General features: G+C 47.7%; 2 protein-coding genes and 1 pseudogene across 3 annotated transcripts in view; 2 read left to right on the top strand and 1 right to left on the bottom strand.

Annotated features, from left to right (window-relative positions):
* LOC144133762 (uncharacterized) overlaps positions 1 to 16,565 on the top strand; it is a 162,495-nt pseudogene that overhangs the window by 119,690 nt on the left and 26,240 nt on the right. The gene's annotated exons all lie outside the window — the stretch shown is intronic.
* Positions 9,578 to 13,958, top strand: LOC144132349 (uncharacterized). The gene is made up of 4 exons (XM_077664678.1): positions 9,578 to 10,047; positions 10,140 to 10,387; positions 10,968 to 10,990; positions 13,738 to 13,958. The coding sequence occupies exons 1-4, from the start codon at positions 9,761 to 9,763 to the stop codon at positions 13,759 to 13,761; spliced, it is 582 nt and encodes a 193-aa protein (XP_077520804.1). The 5' UTR covers positions 9,578 to 9,760; the 3' UTR covers positions 13,762 to 13,958.
* Positions 11,924 to 16,129, bottom strand: LOC144132348 (uncharacterized). Its single transcript, XM_077664677.1, has 3 exons — positions 15,474 to 16,129; positions 15,212 to 15,419; positions 11,924 to 15,107 (listed from the first exon to the last, which is right to left on the bottom strand). Exons 1-3 carry the CDS (start codon positions 16,017 to 16,019, stop codon positions 14,713 to 14,715), a joined length of 1,149 nt encoding a protein of 382 aa, XP_077520803.1. The 5' UTR covers positions 16,020 to 16,129; the 3' UTR covers positions 11,924 to 14,712.

Genomic DNA, 16,565 nt, shown 5'->3' with positions numbered 1-16,565 from the left:
TCGTGTTGCTCCTCGAAGCCCGTTTCGTGCTTCTTAAACCCTCCTCCACTCCTACCGGCCCTCGAACGGAGGAACTCCTCCACGCTTTCCTCCAAAATATCGAGGTGGCGCTGCTGCTACCTTGAACGCCTCCTCGGCCGAAGCGTCCCCCCTCAACCGTGTTAAGATGGCTGCCGGCTCGCTCGCCGAGTTCGCTGAACATGTGCTACGTGTGGACGAACTGTTCCATGACGGCGCCGACGATAGCGAACCTGCAGTTGTGCCACAACGGGGGTTGCGGGACAGAATAAACCCGCTGGAGCATTTCAGCGATGGGGAGTTCCTATCCCGCTACCGGTTTTCGAAGGACACCGTGCGAGAGCTCCTGAAGTGCCTGCCCATGGAAGAAAGCGTCAGCAATCGCGGTCACCCGCTACCACCGATGCTTCAGCTGGCCATTGCGCTTCGATTTTATGGAAGTGGAACGTTCCAAGTCGTCACCGGTGACTTGGTAAATGTTTCGCAACCGACGGCGTGCCGTGCAGTGGAACGAGTATCCACGCTGATCGCGGCACATCTGTTCCATAGAACTGTGAAGTTCCCCGCTACTGCGGCCGAGTTTCAAGCGGACACGAGAGACTTCTACCGCCTTGGCCGTTTCCCTGGGGTGACTGGGTGCATAGACTGCACCCACATTAGAATCAAGTCTCCTGGCGGGCAGCTCGGAGAGGTATACCGCAAACGGAAAGCCTACTTTTCGATCAATGTGCAGGTGAGCCCATTTTTCTTTTTGCAAAACTTTATCGCGTTCTAGGTGGCATTACATTGTACTAACGCGCGTTGATATAGAACAAACTTGAGGGCCACTTTTCTTCACATTGCCCATCTTAGCTGTCTTATTCAAATAATGTTCATGTTAATATTGACTAAAAAAAAGGATCGATCTCTTGCAGTGCTGAACCTGCACTGCATCACTTTTCAAGATTGGAGGGTCTGGTTTAATTATTGCGTATTAATTATTACGCAAACCCCTTTTACGTCCAAAGCGACTGCTATCAATTCATCAGTGATGCAGGTATTTTTTGTACAATATTTTTGTTATGCCTCAATATTTGCCTTGCGTTGTATAAACACCAGCACATCTAATAAATTTACTCTCTATTTCTTAGCTAACATTGTATATATATATAGGAGCAATAATTTGTTTTTCGCATTGCTTGTTTTACATTTCATTCTTCCTGCACCCTTTTCAAATGTCTGTATGACCCCGAGGGTAAAAATAAATAAATACCATGAATGTCACCTAGCATCCCTGTTACATGATGCACCAAATTTTCACTCGCATTGAAAGTAAACAACTTGCACCATTTCAATGAAAGTGCTAATTTTTCTGGCTCTTGTTTCCTGCAAAACATAGAACCTAAGCTTTATGAATATATATTAATTGCTGAAGAGTAGAGGGATCTCACATGTAGGCTCAAAAATTTATTTTCATTTCCTGAGAATATTTTCACGACAGAGACATAATATTTTATCCTCAGGCAATCACGGGGCCAAGGCTTGAATTTTATGACTTGGTCGTCGGCTGGCCTGGATCAGTTCACGACAGCAGGATTTTTGACAACAGCCGTGCACGGGTCCTCTACGAGACAAAACGAGTTCCCGGGTTGCTGCTGGGAGACGCCGGTTATCCCTGCATGTCATTTTTAATGACACCTCTGGCAGATGCCAACCCCCCAAATACCCCAGAGGGCAGGTAAGTACAAGAGGGAACGTAGCATCATAGTTTCTTTGATTGAATTCAGCACAAATGTACGAATGTCATCTCCTTTTGTTGCTGTACTGCTCCGTAAACACTTTACATCAAAGAGTGGAACTTTCATTTTTATTTGTTACTGAAACACATAATTTTTCCATGCTTTTCCCATTTTTCATTCAAATTTAACAAGAATTAAAAATTCAGATTTAGTATACATTTGCCACCAGTTGACTGACAACGCCCCTGAAGCTGTCTTGCTACTTTCCGAGGCGTGCAAATGTAATTACAGCTTTATTATTAGCTGCAGAGGGGCCACTGAGAAAGTAATGCGCAGACTGTTGTGCTCTTCAATTTATCACATCTATACAAATTTTTACTTCGAACTGCTCGTCTTTCACGCAGGTATCAGGCGGCCCACATCAAAACGAGAAATAGTGTGGAGAGGGCTTTTGGAGTTTGGAAGCGCCGCTTCCCATGCCTAGATATGGGCCTGCAGAACCGCCCTGAGCGCTCAGCAGTTATAATAACTGCTTGCGGCGCCCTTCACAATCTCGCCGTTCTACAGAAGGACCCGGAGCCACGTGCTGTGGCCCTCCCCGTTATCCAGCAGCCACAGCCCAGCGTACAACCACAGCAGCTTCATGTGCCACCGCAGCTTTCTGCCGACACAGTGAATGGCTCTCGTGTTCGGGTAGGGCTTATAGCCAGATCGTTCCGTTAAATGTCCCAATTACCTTCTCCAGTGTTAGAGAACCGCTATTTTTATGGCATTTGCAGTGTTTTTGTCTATTTCTTTGAACTGGGTTCTCTTATAGCTTATAATGTCATCATCAGCTGAACCTCGTCCATGGGAGGAAGAAGGCCTCTCCTGTATCTTTCCAATTAACCCTGTGCTGTGCCAGCTGCGGCCACCTTGTTCTTGCAGAATTCCTAATCTCATCAGCCCACCGTACTTTCTGCCGCCTTCTGCTATGCTTACCTTCTTTTGGGATTCATTCCGTTATCAATGGCCCAACATTTATCTTGAATTCACATTACATTCCCTGCCCATGCCCATTTCTTCTTGATTCCAGCTTGGATATTACCAACTCGCGTTTTTTCCCTCATTCATTCTGCACTTTAACCGCTACTTCTATCATTTTCCTTTCCATAGTTCGCTGTACTATATCTGCCCCATGAGGTTATAGGCTTTGCCCCACAAGATATGGCTGTTCAGGAATACTAGTAAACTGCCATTCATGGCTGGAGAGTGCCTGGCAAATGTGCTGCACCATCATTCTTATTCTCCTAGTTAGTTTACACATGTGGTGCAGATCTGTGGTCACTATGCTCTAAATAGGTGCGTTTACATTACAACTTTAATGCTTTACTGCCTCTTGTCGGCTGTTCCGTTCTGAGTGTTAACATTACTGAAGATCTCAATATGCATTTTTACTCCCACCGTTCTGCTTCCTTTGCTTTGCTTGTCTTCAATCATGTTTGGAAGATTGTTCTCAGCTACTTAGCAGTGAAATATTTTTAGAAAATCTGAGATTATTAAGGCATTCACATTCAATTTCATCCTCAGTTGTTTCCTCTCGAGTTCTCTGAAAATATCCTGGAAGCACGTGGCGAATAGTACTGGAGAGAACGTGTCTCCCTGCGTGACACCCTTCAGAACTGGTATTTTGTCACTTTCCTCGTGAACCATTATGGCACCTTCCAATTTTGCCAACTACAGATTTTCTTTTGGCTGCTTTTAGGCTACTTCCCTATTTTACTGCTTGATCCTTTCCATATTATATTTCCTTATGCTGTTTATACATGTGAAAGTGTGTTAAATAAAGAACATTGTTTTTAAGAAACTGAAGGAACGTGCAAATACTGTACGACTGCATAAAAATGACGACAGTGTTGGTAATTGTACACAGAAGTGTTCCGAGACAAATATGTACAAGTTAATTTTATTTCTCTATTTAGCGCTTCAGTGCTTCTAACTGCCGTTTCTTGATTTCAACACCCAGAGAAAGCAGCTTGCGCTGCATTTTGTTTTTGAGCCGCTGCTCGGCCAGCTGGCTCCTGCGGAGTTGTAGGTCGAGTTGGTGCAACTCTTCCTTGCACCGGTCCTCAGCTTCAATAGCCTTAATTCTGGCTGCTACTTCAGGAGCCAGTGTCCGCTCCACCGCAGCAACACGGGGGCCACCTGCCCTCGTGAGAGCAATTTGTGCTGGTGCGATGTCCTCAGACACGCTCTGGCACGACGGCACGACAGGCACGAGCACTGTTGGTCTGCCTGCACTGAGGCACTCTTCCTGAACAGGAAGTGCCTCGTCAGTTAGTGGTCGGCAGTTCAGCCATGGTGACGGTGCTGCCTGCCTTGATGTGGGTGCAGGAACCTCACCTGCAAAAACATGCACACACCATAAACATAATAAGACCATAAACAGAGGCTATTCAGGCCATAATAGGGAACCAAAAACAAATGCTTTACATGGTCGCGACAAGTGTAGACATCTAAAAACAAACTTCTCAACATATATGTGACATGGCGAAAAATGGACCCAGTACGAGCCCGCCAAGAAGTCCTGATAAATATGTGGCCCGCCTACTTGAGCACGTGCACATACAACGAGCAGAAAATAACTAGTGTTTGCTGCAGTCCCGCTCGATAGCCGAGCACCAGTTGCGGATTGAATCTGGGATGCTGCGCCCACATATCGACAGGTGCGAGGAGTTGTGTAAACGCCCGTGTAATGCGTCATGTAAGCGGGTGTTAAAGAATCCCTTGCAGTTGAAATTAATCCATAGCCCTCCCCAACAATATCTTTCTCAGCCCAGGCGCAGGTTTTGGACTTCTTGCACGAGGAAAACTAACCGTGACAGTTGTAACTAGTATTTAAAGAGAGCAGCCTTACTTACTGAAAAATTCGCCTTGGCTTGGTTCGTTGTCATTTACCATCGCCTCCAATAATGCAGCAGGTGGCAGGGACAGCACTGCCTCGCTGACATGGGCCCCGTCGCTGTCAAAGGGATTTGGCAGTCTGGTCGCCATATGGTCGGCGACTGCACCAACCAGTTCTGTTGCGGACTCATTGGCCGGCATTCAAGGGTACCGCCACCTGCACCAAAATTCTTAATTGTGCATCTCCTACAGCACAATCCGTGCAGTGAAACACACTGAGGTGAAGTGCATTCTGTGCGCAGCACGCAATGCTTGAAAAGAAAAAACAAACAAAATCTCTAACCAGTACAGTACCACCAGTAATGTTTTGCTGAAAAGTAGTACGCAGATTTTTCACAAAAATTCACAATAAGAAAAAAGATTGCCCTTATGCTTAAGGAAGGAAATGCGAAAGCCTTCCCTTTTTCTCTCGCTCCCTCTGTTCATTTTTTTAGTTGAAACTTTTTATTTCATTTAATTTATTTTGTAGTTGCTTGTTTTTCATTTTTTAAATTTGTTTTTATACTAAATAAGCCTTGTCGCGCATTTACATCGTTTTTCATCGAATCGGTCACACAAAACCTGCTTTAAACACAGCAAATTTTATTTCATTTTAATTTATTTAAAAAATTACAATTCATGAACCAAACTTTTCCCACTTCAAGATCTACTCGCGCAGTGCCTAACTCAAACTTTTGCATATTTATCTCCACAGAACGACATAACCGTGCAGACAGAATTCGCGGACACGTTTTGCTGATGCGAAGTAACCATATAATTTTTTCGCATTAATAAATAACGCCAAATTGTTAGGATTAAAATGATGTCAGAAGATGAAACGTGCGAACATGCAGGAAAATGTATGAGACAGTTTCAATGTAAAACTGTTTCGCTCACCTGTCCGAAAGATTTCCCTCGTTTCTTCAGACCTCTTCTTTTTCCACCGGGACTTCATATTGTCACGGGTGGTACAGCTCGGTTGGATACGTCAAAGTAGGTGACTGCAGCGGACGTCAGTAGCAGTCCCAAAAGCGGAGCATTCGCAGCCAGACACTTCGGCTTCTTTTTCTAAGGCCAGCTCGCGCGCGCATTCCGCGCTCTCGTGGTTCTAGTAGAACGACGACGATGAATGGGCGGTGTCAATATTATCCCACAGATTTCGTAGCTGTGCTACACACACAGTGCGTGTGCCGGCCAAGCTATTGTAATCTTCGCAAAGCTGAGACCAGGCTTCATCCTTTGCCTTTTTAGTGGTATTGTCCGTTCGTTTGTTTTCTATCACGTCGCGATACTTCGCCATAATGTTCCTAAACACGTGGCGTTCATCTACGGTGAAGATGAATCGCGGACCGGCGGGTCGTTTCTTGGCGCGCTGGGTTGCGTCCGAAGCGGATGCCGATGGTGTCGTGCTGAAGTCCGAAATGTTGAGATCGGACATTGTGCAACCAAAAAGAAAAAGAAGGGCAGACACAAAAACACGTGCACACACGAATAGTCAAACACGCGCAAGCACAGACACTGCAACAAAGCTGCAAGAAGCGAGTCAGGAGCACAGCAAACGGACGGGAACACGCGGCGAGCAAGCGGAGTAAAGAGGGACCGTAACAAAGGCTGCGTTCCAATACTCCCAAGTAGACGGCTACTTAGACGTCTAGCCGGACAGCCGCCATCTTGGGACGCGTTCCATTTCTCGACGAAGCAGTCTCATAAGACTGCTTCGCCGAAGTCCACATCGATGCAGGCTAACTTGCTGTCTAAAGATGGCGGAGCTGATATACGCGGATGAGCGAGTCGGGCTCTTGCGGGCGTCGGACTGTACACGGAGTATAGGAAAGGAAAAATGTGAGTCATTCCATAATGTTATTTGGTACGCAAACTAGTGGCTAATTAATCTTCGTGGACGTGCGATTCCTAGCAGTGAATCACGCAGGAGAAAATCGTGCAGTTGAGAGCTTTGCTACAGCAGCGGACGCTGTAGGTCTGTTTACGTGATCCGGACGATGCCGGATCTTAATTAGCACTTGATTTTAGAGAATACTCGTCGCTGTCGTTGGTTTCCTCGACGGGCGTTAAGACGGCTGGCGTGACGGTTAACAAATGTGTTCTTCTGTTGCTGTATTAGTTGCATCAACTCTTTCGCGTGCATTCTTTTTTATCTCTACACTCTCAGAACAAATACACCGGCATGTTGCGAATTGATTTTAGTCGTTGCAGGATTAAAGATCGCTGCTGTATTTAGGTCTCTCGCTGTCTCCGAGTGCCACGTAGGGCAGACAGCGGGTTTAATGTCACGTATGTGTTTTCCTGTTGCAGTGTATATTAGCCGTATCGTATTTCGCGCATATTAATTACAGTCTTTCGTATTCTTATGTTTACAGGACCGTCTGGACGAGCACGTTCGAGGAGCATGTACAGTTGAGCATCAATAATAAAAGAATAATCGCATATCTCTTTAGCGTCGTCTTCGGAGAGCGGCCCCGTCTGCTACAAGTAGACTGACCGATAGGCACATCCACCAGTCCGGTTTACGCGCAAATTCATTCCAGAAGAAATGTGTAAACTTGTTGAAAACACGTTTTTAATTATCTTTATTGCTCAGTTTGTGAAAAATAGTAGTACAACTGTTCATAAGCTTTAGTTACATTATTATGCCGCGAGGCGGCGTGAGCACTAGACAAGTTCCAATACATGGACATGTAGACTGCTTCCTAGACGTCACACTAGACGTCTTGTTAGACGTCTAGAGTATTGGAACGCAGCCAAAAATGCCGCGCCGGACAGCTGCGACTGCTACGGTTGCCAGACAGGTAAAGAAAGCTGGTTATTTCTTCTGAAAGTACACTTTTTTTATGGAAAAACAAAAAATATGCATTTTATTTGTTTTTACCTTGCAGTTTACCGCTATAATAGACAAATGACTTCTATATTACCAAATAGGTGGTGTTTTATTTGCATAAATTTACAATACTTTCGTCATCGGCAGTTTCTTCTCCTCGAAAGCACTGGAGTGGAGGAGGGCTACTCGGCCAGCTCCTCGATGGAGGTATGTCCGAGGTGTGTTCAAGAAGCGCGACTGCTCCTCGGGCCGAGGATGAGCGCTCTCCTCCACTCCCAGGAGTGGAGGCGCAGCTTCGAGTGGAGGGTTGTTTGTGAATGCGGCGGTTAACTCTCCAGGTTCGCAGCAACACCCCGATTGCTTCGTCGGCACGCGCCGACTACGCGACCGGGCTGCGCGCGAGGATGACGGAGGCTTTACACAAAGCCCGCCGGAATCTGAGCACTGCTCGGGCCCAGCAGAAGGCGCAGTATGATCGCTCTCACCGGGAAATTCACTACAAACCGGGTGACCTGGTGTTGAGGCGCAATCACGTCCTGAGCGACGCCAGTAAGAAATTCTCTGCTTCTCTGGCGCCGAAATGGACGGGCCCGTATGTAGTTCGGGAGAAACTTTCCTCTCTCGTCTACAGGCTGGCGGACTTGACGCTAAGACCGACCGGCGGACCGGTGCATGTCTGTGATCTCAAACACTACTTTGACAGAGGGAACGAGTGGCCGGTGGAGAACACCCTCCCCCGCCAGCAGGCAGCCGCACCGAGAGGCAGGGCTCGACAACAGAGCCCAGCGCCTCGTTACAACATGCGCCCACGGCAGAAGTAACTCTGGCCAACGCGCAGGGAGTAATTTCCCCTTCCATATTTCGCAATGTCGCTTCCAGAGCAAGCACACGCTTTCTCTTTGGAAAAGACCGAGCGGGGTTAGATTGACCTAAACTAAACAAAATGTTAAATGTAAAAATAACTAGAAAGAAAAGACAGCCTTGCAGCCGCAGGCCAGCCTTTGCAGCGAGCCCAGAGAATAGCTGACGGACGCGGAGACGACCGTTGCTGCTTCGAACATCCGAAGCCAGGCCGTTCGGAGAACGGCCGCATTCCAGAGCCAAGAGCCCTCTGTCACCACCGAGCAACCAGGCCTAAAACAAACAGCTTCCGGTCGGCCGCGGGACGAGCGAGCGAAAATTCGGGGAAGCCGGCGCCAGTGTCTTCCACAGCGAATGCTGCAGCAAAGAAGCCGCCTTTGAGTCCCCCGTTCCCCGCGGCAGAGGCTTCGCCCACGAAAGCAGCTTGGCACCCCGCGGGGCCCGCCTCGCAAGCCCTCGACAGCCGCGGGAAAATGGGTCGACGCGCCTTTGCCGGCCCAGCTGAGAGGAAAAGAAGGCGAGCCAAGAGCGAGCGGTGCAACCAGCTTAGTGGAGGCCTGCTGTACGCTGTGCAACGGGACAACACCCCCGACTCTGCCTGCCGCCCGCACGTCCCGGGAAGGCTGCCCTGGCCGAGTGACCCCCTGAAGCGGGACCTGCGGTTATTGACCCCCTTCAGTACTTGCCTCCACGGGCGTCCATGGCGGTCGTCTGCACTACCTTCCTGTCCTGGCGTCCACGGCCTTCGGCGACGACACCTGTGGTTGTGAGCTGAAACTTTTCATAATTGGTTTTAAAGATAAACGGCGTTTCGCCGGCCCCACTCGGTACACCCCTCGGTGAACGCGGTCCTTCTTGGCCGTAGGGCAGTTTTAAGGAGGGGGGGATGTGGGGATACACGCGAATCCCCTGTCCCATGGTAACGGCCGCGCGTAATTATCACGCGATGTTATGCGCGCGCTGTTCGGGAGGTTTGCGAGGGAGGGCACTCACGCCAGCCCCGCTTCCTTTCGCGCCCTCGCAGCGACGCCGCCGCGGAGATTTTCCCTCTTTCCCCTCTTAGCACGGAGAGACCTCCTCTCCACATCCCGGGAGAAGGCGCCGTCGCGCGGTTCTCCTGGGGCCCGCTTGTCTTCTGGCGGGAGCCGCGCACACGCGCGGACGCAGATCTGCCACGGAGACCGCTGCCATTAGACAGTTTTAGCAGAGCGTATTTGCGCTTCCGCTCCGGTAAGCCGGCTAGCGGGAGCGCTACTGCGCATGCGCCGAACGGTCAGACGGGAGCGCGCGAGCGGACCGGCCCTTCCGTTCCGCTCTCGCGGAGTCCCAGCGGAGCGCGGAACGGCGAGTCGAGCGCGGCTCACGCTAGGCCTTCTGGTCTCACTCTCACGGGCGCAGAGTCAACATGGCAGCCGCCTGTTCTGCAGCTGACATGGAATGTGCCTCGGCCTCCGCGGAACGCATTGGCGTATGCAACCGCAAACCAAGGAAAAGGTTCCGCATCGATGAAGATCTATGCCTCGTGCGTGAGGCAGTCGCAGCAAATCCATTCACCAACCCTCGCGTTTGGGACGAAGTGCGCCGAAACGTGGCAGGTGCAGTGGGGCGCGATGTCACCCTCCGCGGAGTGCGCGACAGGCTGGACCTGTTGCTCGGATATTTCCGGCAGCAAAACAAAGCGAACCTACGAAAGTAAGTGTTTGTGTACGTATTTTGCCTTGCGCTGTGCCTGTGACATATACGTTGCGTGCGTTATCACACAAATAACCTGTTGCTCTCCTCAGATCCGGAACAGAGGAGCAATACAACGAGCTGGACCAGCTCCTTCAAGAAGTATCCGACATGGCACATGAATTCGGATATGCGCCCAGAACAGTGCCGAGGAAAGGAAGCGCAGCGGCACCGTGCAAAAGGGTGCTGGCGGCGCCGTTTTCGGCTGCTGCCGAAATGCGCTCCGCCCACAATCTGAGGGACGAGGCTCTACTCTCGATGGGCACGGAAGGTGGCCAAGCCGATGACGGAGTGATGAGCGGCAAGTTTTGTAGTCATGCTTTCTAGTAAACCAGTACAATCCTTTGAAGTCGTGAAGATAGAGTGTATATTGAACTCAGCAATTGCCCTGCATCGAGTAGCACGGAGTTGACGTTTCTAAAACTGGCTATAAGAATATTGCTGCCGCGTGTACTGAGAGAAAAAAATATTCATAAACAAGCTGGCCAGTGTGTACCGCGGGTTTTGTAAATGCATAGACTTGCACGACTCTTTGTTGTTATAAAATAGCGCCGCATGATAAGTCTGTGGGTTTGCGAACACTACTCATCTTGGTCTATTTTCTGGCATTTGCAATAATATGTCATTCTTCCACGATACACACCGATGTCCAAGTAGTGCAGTAACACGGCCTGTCAGTCCCACAGAGCACAGAAAGGTGCAGCGGAAGAGAAAGCTGATATTTTCTATCGTGTCAGTCCACTTTTTTTTCCACACTGATGTGGTCATGCCAGCAACAACATACACACTAGGAGGATTGTCTTCATTTATTTGTATTCAAAAGTGGTGTTGGAAAACGTTAATCATAGCAGTGGCATTTCTCTACTGCTGCTTTCTTGCAGACTGTGGTGGGTCAGCAGCCTCCAGGATGCTAATGTCGCTGTGCAACCTTGAGGAGGAGGCCCCGCTGTCACCACAAAGCCCCCGCTCTGTCCGCACAGAGCACGTCCCTGCAGACTCTGCTAGTGATGATGCTGCTGCAATGGCACGCCAGCCAGAGCCACAGCCTCGGCAAGGGCGAAAGAAGAAGCGAGCGCAAAACATGCCCAAAGGTGAAACTAACACAGTACTACAAACAGCCTAAAGCATTCCTTGGGTGGTGCTTTTGTGTGGAGCACTGAGTAGAGCTTGAGCACATTATTGCATTCAGTTACTTTGTTGTGCATCACAGCAGACTGATGTGCAGGCAGATGTGCCTACGTGCATGCTGGAAAATGTTTAGGCTTGGGCAAGTTGGTGTTAAAATTTTTTTCAACTAGGCAGTGTCAGAATAACTGGGCACAGAGGGCTATGTTGACAGAAACATGGCGATAGATAGCTCAAGTCAGAAATATTTGTCATTCATTTAAGGATGTCGGATTGAATTCTGCCCATGACCACTGCATTTTGGAGGCAAAAATAAAGAAATGCTCATGTGCTGTGTGATGGTGGTACGAAAGTACCCTGAGCGGCCTAAATAGCTTAGAGCCCTTAACTAGAGTCTCTAATAGCACGCATGCAGCTTCTCCTTGTCAACCACAGCATACTTGTACTGATGAGGGTTGACACTCGAAAGGGCTCACTCTTTCATGTCCCTCAGATGTGCAAGTAAAGTGGTACGCATGCACTCATGAGTTGCCCACATGTGAACATGGCACTGCTCCCTGTTGAAATGTTCTGAAGTATACAAACACAATAAAACCAAGAGAAAAATTATTACAATGGCAAAGCAACATGAACTTGTATGCAGTTATTAATTGTGTAGGTATTTTGACGTGTAGAAAAAGAGCATGTAACTAGTAAAGGAAGATAAATGGGATAACGGTTTAACGGTTTTATTGAAAAAGATGCATAGGTAAGGTGTACATAAATTGATTATTACAGAAGCAGGTCCCAAAGTGGAAACTGTCAGGGGGACCTCCTGTAATTAATTGCATATTTGAAGTAGGATAAACATATGGCAGATAGCAATTACATAGCGGAAAACAGGTGCAATGGAAACTAAGATCTGAACTAACAGTTTAGGCATGCTAAACTTTAAAAACACACTTTGCGAACAGAAAAAGAGAAGAACAAGCACTAAGGCAATAGAAGTCGTGCACAATACTAACAGGTTTCATTGGCGTGGCAATTGAAGGCAATTATGCAGTACATAGTTTTTAAAGTTTTTATGAAATTGTGCTTCGGTGCGGAATGATTTGATGATTGCGGGTAGCGAGTTCTAGACAGTGATTGGGATACTGCTCCAGACAGTGACAAGGATACTGCTTTATTCACCATACCTTTTCTCTGGTAGGTAATTTTTTAACTGCGTATCCATAATTTACTCACGCTTCAGTAAAAAATCACTTTGAAGCACTGCAGTGTTTGCACTACCTTTTAGTGGAGCGCCCAATCTCTGAGCTGCCATGACGGGGTGGCTTGTTGTGTAGAGAGGCTGTATGTTGACAGTGGCAAGTGCACTCGTATGAGGAATTGTAACTTCGGACTCTAGGGCACTTTCTAAAGGTATATTTAAGTGAGGGAGAAGGAGTTGATGGATCATGTGTAGACCAATTTTCTTTTTCAAATGGAAGCTTTTGCAGAAAGGGCTCAGCTGTCACCATAGCAGTGTTATCCATTATGTCAAACTCTCTACGACTTTTACGTGACCAGCAGGTTTGTAATTGGAATACAGGGTCTTTTTTTCAGGTACGACATCTGCACCTAGACAGGCGATTGCCAAACTTGAAATTGGTTTATTTTTATCTGACAGCAAACACTACACAAGTGTAGATGGAAAGAAAACAGCTGTCATTTGCAGCTTGGACCCTTGCACCTACTGGGCACATGGCATACAGCAGGTTACAATAACATGAAACAACAACTTCTGTACACTGTTCAACATGTAATAGTACACAGTTGCACTGAAGTTAACAGTACCAACCTCACAATACAAATACAGCTTCACAACTTGCAGCATAAAGCTTAGCATCTCTGACCTTACTCTAGCATACAAATTCACACAATTGAATATGACAACCTGGTCCACAAGCCATTTGCACAACATTATAATAGTTATCACATGACATCACTCAGCTATACATATATTTCCACTTTGTTTCATGTGCGCTTACTTCCAAACAGCGTGGTAAAAACTTTTGCAAACACAGTGTACAACCTTTGTCAGCTGTGTACAGATCAAAGGGGTAGCTTTTGAGCTGTGCAAGGCTCCTGCTATTGCAGGCAGGGTAAGCACGCTTCTCACCCTTGCTCCTAAAGCTCTAAATCTTCTGGAATGTTGCTTCGCTGCTCAAAAGGCACCACTAAGAATGTATACCGCTCTAGGGTGAACCCTGTCGGCCGGATTGACAAATGGTGTACATCATGTTTACTTCTGTACAGAGATGCAAGCCGTGTTTACCCTCTTGGTGTGCAACAATTTGAAGCGTAACAAATGTAATGCGCTCTGAATGCAACATTTGCTCCATGAGTATATTTACAACATGACTGTGACTGGTTCAATAGTTTAGTATCATTCACGCTCTAGAGGACACTTAAAATGTTTTCTCTTTGTTTTCCTGATAGGAATACAAGGACTCCAAGGAATGGGCCTAGAGCTCCTGGCCCGAAGAGAAGAGTATGAGTTTCTCCTCAAGAAAGAAAAGCTCGCGCTAGCAAAACGCCAACTGGAGCTAGATGAACGGAAACTAGCTCTGGAAGAGCGGAAAGTGAGCATCGATGAGGAAAGGCATGTACTGCAAATGAATTCCTGCAAAGATCGATATGATCAGCTATTGGAACGGATGCAACGCATCGAGGATTTGTTGCCAGAGGAGAGAGCAGGAAGTGACAATAAAAAATAAAATACTGCAGTTGGTGCATCATGTTTTGTGCTGCCAGAAATAATGGCTGTGTTGTCATGCTTACCTGAAATCTGGGGCTTCGGTATCCAGAAGGGTATTAAATACATTTTACCTTACCGTCATAAAATTCTACGCTATAAATTACATTAAATGTTTTGCGTGGCAGGCAAACATGGTCATTAACAGTACAAGCAAGTGGTGCAGGGAGCTCTTAAAGTGCTGCTGCACGTTGGCACTGTAAGGGAAGCTTTTTTTCTGTGTTTGCTACGAATCACTTTCACAATAATGAGAACAGAACCTTGACAGTCCTGACGTACTAGCATGCGCAGTCCAAGCAACATGCCAATTGTGCGAACCTTTTTTCCGGTCCAATAAAGAGAGCAAGACTAAAAAGGTAGTGCATGAAAATCTGAGACCAAGAAAAATGCATAGAAATCTGCAGCCAGAGGGGGGGAAGGAAGAGCTGCTATGGCTTAAATTGATCTTGTGCTGCTTATAATAATAATAATAATAATATTCCTTATTTCCATCGGGATGATGGAGGAGGTTGTGGGTAAAAGCTGCTCGTATACGGCAGCTTGACAAAGGCTCACAGCCCCCCTCTACAGGGCTGGAAGTGTTCAGTAAAAAAACTTTTGAAGTTGAACTTATAATCAATGAAAAATGTACCGACAGAAGTAATGCCATTACAGCAACCCGCACTGCTCTGAATGTCTGATGTCAAGTTTCATGTTATTTACCTTATGTGCTCTCCATGCAGCCATTAATGGTGCTGTGGGGTGAGGTATGTTTCTAAGCTTGGCGGCTCAAGACCGAAGTACTGAGATACTTGAGAGCGATAGACACATGTGTGGCAATTTGCGAGAATCGCACTCACCCTGTACATGCGAGGCAGGTTCTGCCGGTGGAGCTTCTGATTTTTTCTGAAATCGAGAAATGCAAACAGTCCTGCGATTTTGCCGAAGCCCCACTCGACAGCTTGTCTCACTTTGCTCATTTCCCTATTAAACGATTCCTGTCGTGCTGTTAGCCTCACTCCACCATAGGGCTTTAACAACAGTGGCCTCAATGGGTAGGCAGGGTCCCCATACAGGCAGTAGCTGTGCCCTTGCACTAGCTTTTGCAATTTTTCGTACGTCTTGCTTTTCCGCAGGATACCTGAAAGACATGTAAACAAGTAAGCCTGTTAAACTGCTGTTTCTTTCCTCTACAAAAGTCACTTGTGCTCAAGCCGTGCCAAAAAAGTTTAACAAGGAACTCACCAGCGTCGTGCCGGCTACCAAAGTATGGTCCGCTGAGCTGGCATATGATGCCGTTCGGACACATGATGGACTGGTACTTGACAGCGTGTATGCGTTTGTGTCCAGAGAAGAACAGCTTTTGGCTAGTTGACGGCCTGCAGATAGCTCTGGTGGTTCCATCAATGAACCCCCAGCAGTTGTGTAGGGGAGCCCCTTTGAAATGCACAGCCTGCAAAGTCAGTGTCTGTTATGGTGGTTTAAGGAATTCGAATGAATTGCTCACCTGAGAGAATGCTTCAATTGCAGGCAAATCAAGCCAGCTGTGATTGTTCGCATCTTTTAGGAGGTGACCGAAGCTGATCTCTATGTGTGAGAGCACACTGCTGGTCACCGATGAAATCACTGAGTAGTGCCGGCCGAAAACTTGCTCTAATTCGCAGAGCCTATTTGGGTATGACAGGCGACGCAAAGTGATGCATAGGGCTTCATCTCCAGGGACGAACACTCTTTGCGGCGTCGAGATGACGTCGGGAATGAGCAGAGCAGTTTTCAGTCTTCTAATATCGGCTTTTTCGAAGCGAAAATACGACCGGAAAAGTCCACTTTCCATGGCGTCGATATTAAGATACCCGGTCGCAGAAAGCGGATCCCGCCGAGTCACAGAAAACAATTCCATTACTAAAAGGTCTTCAATGTCGCGCCAGGTGAGCTGACTCAACATGAGTGGGTCTTGCAGCACACTCCTCATTTGTGCCATGATGCCAGCTAAATACCACGGAAGCAAAGAACTGGCTAGCGCTACAAGACGGACGCTGCACGTATCGCGCATAGACAAACGAGGAACGAACAGGAGGCTCGCCTCATCACGACTACTTTCTGATCTGGCGTTGGCTCGCAACTGTGCTCGTTAACAAAAATTAAAACCGTCTGCTAAAATACAGCATATGCATTTCACCTTACATGTTATAAAATGTTTACGTGCAAATATATGCCTTTATAATGCGACAGAAAAAAAACCATTCTTTTTTTCTTTTGCCTGGTTCCACATTTCAACGCCAGGGGGCTCTTTGTGCAGTTCGCCTCGTTTCCGCTCAGCTAAAAAGAAATCTTATAGCCAACGCTCCGGTTAGGGCCGCGAGCGAGGAGCCACGCGAGGTGAGCGGAACCTTTCTCCCCCACCGTTTTGTGTGCGCTCCACCCTTTTTGTGCATTTCACCCCCGTTCGTGAGCGGAACACTCCCTCGTTGCGGCGGTTGTTTTGTTGCTTGCTGCTGCTTGTATTGCTCGGGAGCAATAAACGCTGGCCCCTCTGGCCCGAACCCGCCGTGGTTGCGACTTACCGCACCACGGGTTGGGGGTCACAGCTCTGACGGCT

This window comes from Amblyomma americanum, chromosome 5 (genome assembly GCF_052857255.1).
Source record: "Amblyomma americanum isolate KBUSLIRL-KWMA chromosome 5, ASM5285725v1, whole genome shotgun sequence".
NCBI lineage: Eukaryota > Metazoa > Arthropoda > Arachnida > Ixodida > Ixodidae > Amblyomma > Amblyomma americanum.
Note: the sequence above shows the minus strand (reverse complement) of the source record. Positions and strands in the feature narration are given on the sequence as shown.